At 41.3% G+C, this 12,267-nt stretch overlaps 1 protein-coding gene across 1 annotated transcript; it reads right to left on the bottom strand.

Moving 5' to 3' along the window:
• Positions 1 to 5,902: 5,902 nt before the first annotated feature.
• On the bottom strand, positions 5,903 to 6,223 carry LOC119800601 (late cornified envelope protein 3D-like). The gene has a single exon (XM_038310749.1). The coding sequence runs from the start codon at positions 6,221 to 6,223 to the stop codon at positions 5,903 to 5,905; it is 321 nt and encodes a 106-aa protein (XP_038166677.1).
• Positions 6,224 to 12,267: the final 6,044 nt, after the last annotated feature.

Here is a 12,267-nt window from a genome sequence, read left to right as displayed (position 1 = left end):
AGTTGACATTAGCTGTCAGACTTGTGTTAAAAAGATGTGAACATAAAGTATGCAGATATTAACACAGGAATCAACTCTGTCTTTAAACTTCCTATCACTCCTCAGACAATCAGTTTTCATGAACTTCTGGGAGGAACTGAAATATAATCTCTTTTCTGTGGCAACCTTCCTTGAGTTGGGGTCTTGTTATTTATGCATGATGGTAGCAGGCAATGATGCTCAGATTAAACCACCAGGCAGCTAGGAATGCAGGTTGGGTAGGTAGGGCCAAAAACAAACAAAACAACAGCAACAAAAACCTGGTTACTTTTCAATTTCATATATAAGTGCTATTTTATAACTTTCCTCTGAATTTGAGGTTCAAAACAAGAAAGGAAAAACTCACAAGGCTCAGGAAACTCCTGAAATTTACAGGATTCACCAAGATTTACAGGATCAGTAATGATTGCTGGGAATGAAACTTCACAACCATTGGAGCCTCCTGAAAGTCATGCAAGGAGCTTCAGAGCTCTGACTTTCGTGAATCATCACCTATGCTGGATGGGCATTGTGGTGATGCAGCTGCCTTTGAGAAATCCATGCTCCTGTTAGTAATTCCTCAGCCATGCTTTCTTAGTAAGCCCAACAAACATTAGTTTGCAAAGCTTAACTTTGGTGAAATCATTACATTGATCTGCCATTGGTGCCTTTATCTGGAATAACAAGAGTTTTTTTGTTGTTTTAGTTTTTTTTTAAGCAAATCACATGAAGCGGGTGGGAGAAAGAACTAGAGTTGTAAAAGGGGATTTCCTGGTTGTGTTGTCCTCTAGTCCACCGATGAAAAGTTCCTTGGTGCTATCTTTGACCAGTCAGGAGCTGGCTGCCTTCTCTCAAAGCTACTCTTGCCATTCTCTCCTAAAACTCTTAGCTCCAGCTCACCATGTCTGTAACACCCAGAGACCCAAGAGCTTTTGCCTGGAGCTGACATGAGGACTCCTTAGTGACAGATGCTTGGCACTCTAAGTATCTATATGAAAGATTCCAGAGTCAGAGTTCATTTCCCTAGACCTTAGCACAGATCCGTTGTTTCTTGTTCATAGGCTCAAGGTCTGGTGGAAGAAAGATTTTCCCTAAGAAGTACCTAGGCTGTCCAGGTACTTGTTTTTTAACCTTGCTGTAGGCTTGTTTCCTCCCCACTCTCTTTTCTTTCCTTTTAAAACTAATTTTTCTTTTCTTTATTTTCTTTAAGTGTTTTTATGTGTATAAATTTTATTTGTATATATATATATATGTGTGTGTGTGTGTGTGTGTGTGTGTGTGTGTGTGTGTGTGTGTGTCTATGTACTACATATATGTAGTGTTCATAGAGGTCAAAAAATGATATCAGAACCCATGGAACTAAAGTTACAGATAATTGTGAGTTACTATGTGTGTACTGGGAATCAAACCTGGATCATATAGAAGAACAGCCAGTGCCCATAATGGTTGAACTCTTTTGATGGCACTGATTTTCTTTAATTATTTTAAAAAATAATGCTTGCTTTGGCAGCACATATATTAAAATTGGAATAAGTTATCATGGTTCCTGTGCTAAGATGACTCACAAGTTTGTGAAGAGTTCCATTTTTAAAAGAAAAAAAAATCAAACTAATATTGTAGACCAGATGCTGTGGTAGACAAATGACCCATGAGATGGTAAATGCTTCTAACCACAAATGCATATGGCACAGTCCTGGTCAGGTAACTTGCTATGTAACGGGACAGACAGACAGGTGGTTAAGTCATTGCATTGGTGACAAGCTCACAGGTGAACACCTGAGAAGTCATCAGGCTGAGGTAAGAGTTCACAAGTATCAGTCTTTTGTTGCAACTCTTGTATTGAGATGATGTCATTTAATGTCACTTGGGAGTGACTGAGATGAGGTAGGCAGCCAGTCAGAACTGACAGTGTTGGGCATGCAGCAGGAACAGTGGGATGGGGCGCTCCACCCTTGCCAAGGGGGTAGCTGGTTCTGGGACACCGAGAATAATGCATGGAACTCAGAAAGCTGGGAGGTCCCAGAGAGCAGATAGCACACATAAAACTCATATCTCAGAGTAAAATGTTATATATAGTAAAAGCCAGAATAGTATGCACAGTAAAAATGCTGATTCAGGAACCCAGTATTCCTGGTTGTACATTCTGATTTCTATAGGTGACAACTATCTTAAGGTACGGGTGTTTGGGAAAAGAAAAGGCTACTCTGTGGTGAGATCACAATAGAGTATAATGTCAGAATCAAGACCTAAGCTTCATCTACTGAACACTCTGTGAGTCTGTCACTTTGTCTATCTCTGAGTTTCAGACATAGGTCACTAAAGGGACTAACTCCCTTTTGTTTGGGATTCCCAGGGTGAGTAAGCTAAAAGGTGAATTATAAATAATTAGAGGCGATTAATAACAAACATGGCAGTGATTTTGTGCACACAGACATAGTGCAGTTGATGAAATGTAGTCACACCCATGGAAGGTGCATTTAAATTAGCTTTGTCAAATTTTCCTATTAACACTAGAGATATATTTCCTTCTGATGTTAACCAGACACTTGGAACAGGAACACTAACCTACTCAATGGTTTTTGGTGTCCACTTTCTGGTGGAATGGTTTTGTCCACTGGTTCTGGTTTTATGGCTCTCTGTCCACACAGCAAGACCATATACACATGATGAGAGTTCCTAGTTCACTGCTGTGGGATGTTTGTTTATACTGTGTGAAGAGGTGTCATTGTTATTGATTTAATAAAAAGATGAATGACCAATAGCTAGGCAGGAGAGGTTAGGTGGGAGTTCGGGGCAGAGAAAGGAACTTAGAAGATTAGAATCTAGGGTGTGCTAGTGAGATGTGGAGTAAGCTGCATGTAAAGAATGAGAGAGAGGTAAAAGACACGTGGTAGAATGTCGATGAATAGAAGTAGGTTAATATAAGTTATAAGAGCTAACTGGGAACAGATCTAAGCTAAAGGCCAAGGTCATAATTAATAATAAGTCTCTGTGTCATTATTAGGGGGCTCATGGCAGACAAAATGCCCGACTACTGACTTATCATCCTGAACAGCTTTGGGTCAGATTTTGTAGATAACTTGTCAGTATGGCAGGCCCAAGATGGACTGATACCCAACAATTTCTTCACATTGAGTCTTTGTGGTGATACAACTTCAAGAAGTTGTGTTGTCCCAAAGAGTGGGTTTAACCTGGTCCTGGTGAGGGTGTCTCATGACACTCTTTGGAAACTCTTTTTTTTTATTAAATTATAAATATTTTGAAAACCCTGAGTCCTTGGATCTTGGAGTGAAAATAATCAGATATTTTCCAGTCTTGGTTTTTAAATTCAATTAACCTCTAAAGTTCTAGATGTGGTTTTTCATGTGCCATACCTAAACTGCTACCAATTTCTACTTCATTCTCAATTGAAATGAGTTCAGGTTCTGAGATGTTCATCAGTCTTATTCTGAGAGCTCCCAGAAGTTTAGTAGACTGCTCTTTTTTTTAAGGTTTATTTATTAAGCATACAATGTACTGCTGGCAAGGAAGGCACCAGGTCTTATTACAGATGGTTGTGAGCCACCATGTGGCTGCTGGGAATTGAACTCGGGACCTCTGGAAGAGCAGCTAGTGCCCTTCCCCTCTGAGCCATCTCTCCAGCCCCCAGTAGACTGCTCTTTTACAGAAATATGTTTTAGAGTCTGGCAGGTGGCTGAGACAAGTGGAAGGAATGATTGCAACCCAGAGGAATATTAAGTCTTATATTTTAGGTTTCAAATATGGCAAATGAATTATTAAAAAGGGTTTTTTATATGCTAGAATATTAGTTCCAAATATTAAAAATCAAATATAAAACAAAACTAAACTTGACAGAGGCTAAGCAAAATGAAGACTGTTTCTGCAGATATCTTGAGAAGTCTTTAGGGAGGGTCAAGTACCAACTGGTCAAGAATAGGGACTTACTTAGAAGCTGTGTGTGCTGGGTCCTGGGACAAAGCAGTTTCTTCCCTATAAAATGTGTGGCCTTTCAGAAAAAAATGATTGTATAGGTTACTTTCAGAATTGAGTGTCCATCTCTTAAGGGCTCCTCACACAATACGATCCAGTGAACTACTGATAAGACAATTATATAAATTCATAATCTGACTGGTATTTCTCGTTTCACCCCCCCTCCTGACTGTCTGGTATTAATATTCATCATCGTCCTATTTTTTGAACCCTCATCTTTGGCTCTCTCCTTGACATATTATGTTTTTAAACTTGGCTTCCTCCCCTGACCTCCCTGTTAGAGTTTTATCGAATCTGTCCCTCCTATGCTGTCATTCTTTACTTCTTTCCTGAAGTTGAGTATTTTCAGTCGTTGTGTTACTGGTGGCTTGGAATGACTGTTTCCTTGCGGAAGAAGCTAGCTTCTGTTTTGCAGGATGTTGAGGGCTATGCCTGGCTTCTTCCCACAAAATGCCAGCAACATTCATCATAAGCCCAGGACTACTTTAATGTAAAAAAAAAAAACAAAAAAAACAAAAAAAAAAACTTACTAGCATGCAACGATTTAGGTTTAATTATGAAACTTTCCAACAAAGTCTGTTTCTCTTTCTTCCTCTCCCATCACCTGTTCCCCCCGTTGTCCCTCTGACCTCAGAATTTTCCTTTCCACTTCCGTGCTAAGTGTCACCCTTTGTTGCTCCTCATCACTCTTTCTCCTTTCATGGCGTTGGTCTAGTGTTGTATCTGCACCCACCCATACTCCTTTTTCTCATACACACAAGCATTAAAAGTGTCCTCCCATGAGAGAGAACATGTAGGTGGTGTCTTTCTGAGTCTGGGGACTCTCACTATGATACTTTGCAGGTCCACTCATTGCTTACAGATTTCACAATTTCAGTCTTTACTGGTAAGTAAAATTCCATTGTGTACACACGTCACATTTTTATCATCCATTCTTCTGTCGATGGGCAGCGAGGCTGGGTCCATTTCCTTGCTATAGTGAATAGATAAGCAATCAACATGGATGTGCGAGTGTCCCTGTGGCTGTGCATGGGTCCAGAAACAGGACTTCTGGGTTATATGACAGCTCTGCAGTTTTGCAGAGTTTGTATCTTGATTTGTAGAGTAGCTTTACTCACTTACATTCCTACCCCCGCCACTCTTCCCAGGAACTTGCCCGATCAGCTCTCATCAACTTTCTTGTTTGTAGCCATTCTGATTAGGTGAAATGGAATCTCATAGCATTTTAATTTGCATTTCCCTGGTTCTAAACCATTTTTTATTGCCAAAATTGTCTATCAGTATTTTGTACTCTCCTTGGAAAGCCACAACATCCCTACTTTAAAAAATGGGTTACTCTATTTGAATACTTATCAAACGACAAATTCATTGTCTCTTAATTAAATGCTAGAAATCAAAGTGAACAGGGGTTCCTCCCAGTAGGCACGGGGTCCCACTGTGAGATGGATACACACTCTGCATTTCATAGGACACTTCATTCCTTGTTAGAGACCTTGGCCTTGTCCTCTTCCTACCCTGCTGCTTCAGCTGAAGTGAGCATTAGCAGACCTGACAAATCTCTAAGCTTTTCTTACAGAGTTATGATCTTTTTCTTTTATGCTCTGGATTTGTGCATCGTTGGCGCTGAGAGTTACAGAGGAGAAGCATGTACCTGCTACCTGGGGAGGGACAGAGAACAATGACGGTGAGACACCAGTATGTCTTTAAATAGAAGCTTTATTCTTGGTCAGAGTTGGGGACAGACACTGCTATGCCACAGTAAGAGTTGGGATTGAGGGCCCAGGGCATCAGACAGAGAACGGTCTCCAGGGATGGAGTAGACAAGCCTGGCTTTCTGTGTCCTGTGGGAGTCTTGTTTCCTCCAAATTCTCTTGTCTCAGTCTCAGGATCCAGGTCAGCAGCAGCCCCCAGAGCTGTGGCCACAGCCTGAGCCCCCAGACTGCTGACCACTGCCACGGTCGCAGGAACTGCCACGGTCACAGGAACTGCCACGGCCACAGGAACTGGAGCTCCTGCGCCTGCACCTGTGGGACCTGCGCCTGTGGTGGCTCAGGATGCAGCCTCCCTCAGAGCTGGGGACACTGCAGCCTCCAGAGCTTGTAGCACAGCAGGAAGAAGCTGTGGGCAGACCCTGTGCTGTGCTCTTTGGGGGGCACTTGGGGGAGGGGCACTTGGGAGGAGGCTGGCACTGCTTCTGGTTCTGCTGGTAGGACATCTCGGCAGGAGTCAACCTGGTAAGCAAAGAAAACAATCATCAGTAATCTACAATCCAGTGTCTCCTTATCTCTGGAATTGTCTTCTTTCTGGGCCAAGAAATGCAGGAAGGTGGGAAAGCTGATGTGCATGGAATCCATTGGATCATGCCAGCTGCCTCCCACTCTTTTCTCTATGCAGGCACTAGAAGCACAGGCCAAGTCTGTGTGTGAATCTGGCATTTTCTATCTTTGAAGAGTACCCAGAAGATGTACCTGCAAGGGAAAACTAAGCTGGAGTAGTGGTAGCGTAGGAAACAGTGGATCTCCTGAATGGAAAGGAGGTGAAGGGTGGGGGTGTATGCTGAGCTCCTGGGTGTGGCTTGTAGGTTGCAGAATTCTTGTCATTCCCCGCAACCCCCATGATTCTACCGTTTTGAATAATCACCTGCTACAAACACATTGTTTTTTAAATTGAATACTAGAAACTGCTTATCTTCCCCACTGCACCCCGTGGCTGGGTTTTTTTATGGAAGACCTTATATCCCTCTTCTCTTTTCCCCTGAAATCATAGTGTTCCTTCCCAACTTCTCATGCCAGAGCTCACCCTTGCTGGATACTCACTGGATGCAGAAGACGCAGGAGAAGTCTGTGTCTGAGGATGCTGTGGCAGAGGAGCCCAGGGCCAGGGCTCTTTTATCCTGTGTAGTTGATGATGTCACCTGGGTATGCCCTTGCTTTCACAACCAGAGGAGGTGTTACCTGAACGCATGTTCAGCCTTTTTTTTTTTTTTTTTTTTTTTTTTTTTTTTTTTTTTTTTTTTTTGTAACTTCCATAAAGTCCAGCTAAGGATTGAACCAGGAAGAAGGGAGCTTGTCCATAGGCCTCCTTCTGAGGTCTCCTGGAAACTGATCCCTGTTCCTTCTACCCTACCTCCCTTCTTCCTACTTCCTTTTCTGTTTCCTTCTTTTGGGTCACATGCCTTGGAGTATTACTTCCCTTGTCATGATTGTGAATGAATTCTTTACCTGTGCGCATACACAATAACTTCCAAGAACAAATCTTAAGTGATAAAATATTGTAATGTCCAAAGACCCCATGCTGCCCCATAGACATGGGCAGATGTAATTCACTGCTGCCCCCTGAGCTCCAGCAGTGCAATGCCTGGAAAGTGATGGGGGAGTGTGTGGGGCTTTGTTTGGTGACAGTCCCTGGATGGCTTCATGGCTTCTAACAGTAGCATGGACTTACTGATCACAGAGGGACGGAAGCAAGCTACTAACTTTTAACAGATAAATAATTGTACCACACAGATAGAGACGTTGTTAGTAAACTCATGTGAGCTGAAATCTGACTGAATTATTGTATTATCATGCTACGCGCAAAGCAAAACATAATTTTGGCTATAGTTAATGGCTTTAATAATTCACATACAGTTTAAATACTTTTGTTATTTCAATATCAAATCACGTATTTGCATTTTCTTACAAAGAAAAATATTTGCGGCTTAGAACTAACCTGTAAAATGCAGGTGATGAGAAGTATACACAGGTAATTATATCATAATTAATACTACTGTAAATAAAATATATAGTAAAGTATCTCAATATGTATGCCCATTAAACCTATATAATAATTTAGACTACTACATTTTTTCTCTCTTTGTTCTGACATTAACTGATGCTAATGCATTGTTTCCGTTCTGGGTCAAGAGATGCAGGAAGGAGGGAAAGCTGATGTGGATGGACCACATTGGATCACTCCTGGTGCCTCTCTCCTCTACTCAGGCAGGCACTAGAGGCACAGGACGGGTCTGTGTGCAAGTTCAGCCTTTTCTGTATTTGGAGAACACTCAGCATTTTGCACCTGTTTGGGAAAAGCAATCTGGAGTACAGGTGTTCCTAGTTATTTATGGCCCTTTGTGGACAGGATTTTCAAAGACTCTTAGGAACGTAGCCCCGGGTGGACAAAGTGGATGAGGTAGCAAGGGAAGGAATTTGCCTGCATTACTTTCTCTTCAGAAAGAAGTTCTTGGTCCCTGGTGCTTAGCTCAGTCTTAGCCTCATTGCAGCTCCACGAGCCATTTCTCTTGCATTGTTGGGAGCCTGTAAGGAGGTGATGCGTGGGAAAGGGGTTCAAATGAGCGGTGAAATACAGACTGTTTCCAGGAAGCCTCAGTGTTGCGGACACATGGGAGAGAAGAGTGGGAGATGACGCCTCTGTCCTCAGCAGCTGTGCTGGGCAGAGCGAGCCTCCGCAAATGCCCATTAATGTGGTCAGGTTCCTTCTTGGTTCTCCTGAGAGCTCTGAGTCCACAACTCATATCCCAATGTAATTCTTCAGGAGTGCCTGGTATAAAGCGGTGGGCTCAACCTTACTAATGCTGCGACCCTTCGATATAGTTCCTCATGACCCCCCAAGCATAAGATTACTTTCATTTCCACTTCATTACTGTAATTTTGCTGCTGTTATAAATCACAATGTAAGCATCTTGTTTCCCGAGGGTCTCAGGTAACCCCTCTAAAAAGGTTGTCCAACCCCCAAAAGGGTCATAACACACACGTTAAGAACTGGTATAGGTGGTCACACAGGGGGCAGAGGTCAACCAAATAGATGTGGTGTTAACATCACCTTGGAATATAGCCTGACCTCCTATGTGACTTCAGACAAACCAGATCCACTCATTCTTAATGAGATTATTGTCTCTTTTCCTTGAATTTCTTCTCACTTGGTCATTAACTCCTGATTCCTGTCTTTGTCAACTGTGTGCTTAGCACAATTACACAACTGTAAGGAAGAGGTTCAGCTTGCCCTTGCTGGTGCATTATTATCACCCAAGGGAATTGTACCAAATGATGGACTGCAGCTATGGTGCACATAAAAGAGAAATTATAGGTTCTGTGGGGTAAGTAAGCAAGGTCTTAACCTCATTAGGGATTCAGATCTTTGGATAATTGATAGCTTTTCAATTGGCTTATTGTTCTATAGAAGCAGCTACAAAGACTCCTCTTGGCTTAGAGAGGGTTAATCTTGAGTCATAAGGGCATCAACAGGAGCAGTTCAATGGCTGGTCAATCACAAGGCTTCTGGGTGACTCAGTGGGGAAAGAAGCTGCTAATTCCTCTGAGCCAGTCGAGCATTGAAGCCATGAGCTGGGGCAAGAGAGCCTGACCCTGGTGGGCTGTGTCACTAGGGTTGTCTGACTTGCTTCTATGATCATGTGACACACCTCTATGCAGATTCCAAACAATCATGCACAGTCTATTTGTGACTGATGAGCTGTTGGTCCTTCTTAGCTACTCTGATTTGGGAAATACAGTTAATGTGATCTCACCTCCCACATCACATCACAAGCACGTCCAGAAGACACTCATGTTTCTAAAAATACACTTCTGTATAAATGTAGAAAACTTCAGACAGGACATCAGTTCTAGGGAAGTGTGTGAAGTCACTGAGACGAGGCCGCATATCAAAATAAAGGGAAGCTAAAAACACAGGGAATCATTTAAACAGAAACAGAGAAGTGACTTAACAAAAGTTAGTAGTAATCCATCAAAAAAAGTTTCAACAAATAAAGAGCAAAGGGGCACATTTTCCATTTGAGAAAGGCAGTCAGAAAAGCCTTATGACTAACGAGCCGGGCAGTGAAAATGGGCCCTTGGTTCCTAAGATGGAGAGCAGTTCAGATGTAGATCTATGATGTTTAGTGCCCAAAGTTAGACCTATAATACATTTCAAACAAAGATACTAAGGCAGTTTACTGGAGGAAGAGTGTGTTAGCATGGACAGGAGAATGTGTCACAAGACCCCACCCCTAGGTGAAGAGCTACAGCAATCAATGACTGCCGAGGGAGGTAAAATCAGATGTTTTGTTTTGTGTGTTTTTCTGTTTTTCTTTTTCTCCCTAAGGGCTGAAACCCAATCCTAAGCAGTCATGTCTAAATACACGCAAATCTAGGCAATAGGAGGTGTGCTCAGTAGGTTGTGTGTATGTATGGGGGTGGCAGTGGTATGTGAATATATGAACATGATGAGGTCAAAAATTTGAGAGGAGGCCGGGCGGTGGTGGCGCACGCCTTTAATCCCAGCACTCGGGAGGCAGAGGCAGGCGGATCTCTGTGAGTTCGAGGCCAGCCTGGTCTACAAGAGCTAGTTCCAGGACAGGCTCTAAAAAAGCTGCAGAGAAACCCTGTCTCGAAAAACCAAAAAAAAAAAAAAAAAAAAAAAAAAAAATTGAGAGGATAGTCGTAGTCAGGGGACAGGGGAGGAACTGGAAGGGGGTGTGAAAAGGATTCAAATGTAGCAAACACACTATCTCATGTAGAAATCTTCAAACAAAATTAAATAATACAAAATTTTTAAAAAGGTGCTGAAGCAATTGGGCATCTTTATGTTTAGTACTGCATGTTTATACATTTATACACATATTTCATATATATATGTATATATGTGTGTGTGTATATATATATGAAAGGCACGGATAATAGATTAATCTATAAAACAAAATAAACTTCTAAAATATAATATAGGATAAATTCTGTGACTTTAGTTATGTAATTCTTAATGGTAATTTTTCATATATGACAAAAAAGCATAGTTCAAAAGGAATACTGAGCTTCACAATTAAAACTACTGATGTAGTGGTACGTGGTAAACACGCCTATAGTGGCACATGACTAATTTCAGTACTCGGGAGACTAAAGCAGAAAGATCTTGTGTTTGAGGCCACCTTAGGTTACAATGAGAACAGAGCAAAGAACAAACTGAAGAATTAAAACTTCTGCTTTGCAAGTGACTGTTGGAGAATACATAATAACTTGCAAAGCACAAATCTGATTGAAGGCTTGAGTCTAGAATATTCTAAAAGCAGCAAAACACATTAATAACAGGACAATCTGATTAAAATGGGAAATATTGAAAGAGAACGATATTTCAACGAAGATGATCCATGGATGACAAATCAGCTCAGGGCATTACTCATTAGGGAAATGCAATCAGGAGCGAAATGACAGACGAACTACACAGGTCACCAGCTAAAATCAAGCTCTTACCTAGCAGTGTGAAATCCTGCCGAGGCTGGGGAGTGGCTAGCCTCAGCTACTGCTGGCAGAAAGATAAAATTTTACTGCCATATTGGAAGTTTCTTTAAAAGTGTCCTTACCAATTAAACATGTTTGCTGTTTTTAAAATTTAGTATTTATTTGAGGAAAACAAAAGTCATGTTCATAGGAAATCTCAGTGCTGATATGTGTAGTGCTTAATTGTTTCAAACTCAAAGCCTCTTGAATGATATTCAACTTGTTAATGGATTAAGGAAAAACATGGTGTGTGTATGTATATATGCATATATATGTGTAAATATATATACATATATAGACATATATGCATATATACATACACACAATGAAATGCTATTTAACAATAAAGAAGGAAACTATTGATTTATAAAACAACAGGAACAAATATAAACACAAGAAGCCATATTTTAAGTTCTACTCTCTTCTTCCCCCCCACTACACACACACACACACACACACACACACACACGCAGGCACACACACACACACACACACACACAGAGAGAGAGAAAATGAGTTTCTATAGAAACAAAATGCCTGTGTCCAGCCAAAGAGACAAGGAAGCGTCAAGACAACTGAAAGGGTGGGAAATATATGTGAATGATACACCCTCTAAAGAATATATTAAGAATGCAAAGATCTCAGCCAGGCGATGGCGGAGCACACCTTTAATCCCAGCACAGCACTCGGGAGGTAGAGGTAGATTTCGAGGTCAGCCTGGTCTACAAGAGCTAGTTCCAGGACAGAAAGAACTGTCTCAAAAAACAAACAAAAAAACAAAACAAAAACAAGAAACAAGAAACAAAACAAAACAAAATAAAACAAAAGAATGCAGAGATCTCAATAGCAAGGAATAAAATAAACTGGGCTTAAAAATGGAGGTTTTATTCCTGATTACCAAAGAAATGCAAATTAAAGGCACAATAAGACTTAAGCTCATACTTGTTAGAACGGCTATTACTAAAGATGCAAGAAAGAACGAGCATTG

This window comes from Arvicola amphibius, chromosome 14 (genome assembly GCF_903992535.2).
Source record: "Arvicola amphibius chromosome 14, mArvAmp1.2, whole genome shotgun sequence".
In the NCBI taxonomy this organism is placed as follows: domain Eukaryota; kingdom Metazoa; phylum Chordata; class Mammalia; order Rodentia; family Cricetidae; genus Arvicola; species Arvicola amphibius.
The sequence above is the reverse complement of the archived record's forward strand: the minus strand, read 5'-3'. Positions and strand labels throughout refer to the sequence as shown.

Coding starts and splice junctions, on each gene's coding strand:
- LOC119800601 (XM_038310749.1), bottom strand. CDS start 6,223: ATGTCCTACCAGCAGAACCAGAAGCAGTGCCAGCCTCCTCCCAAGTGC.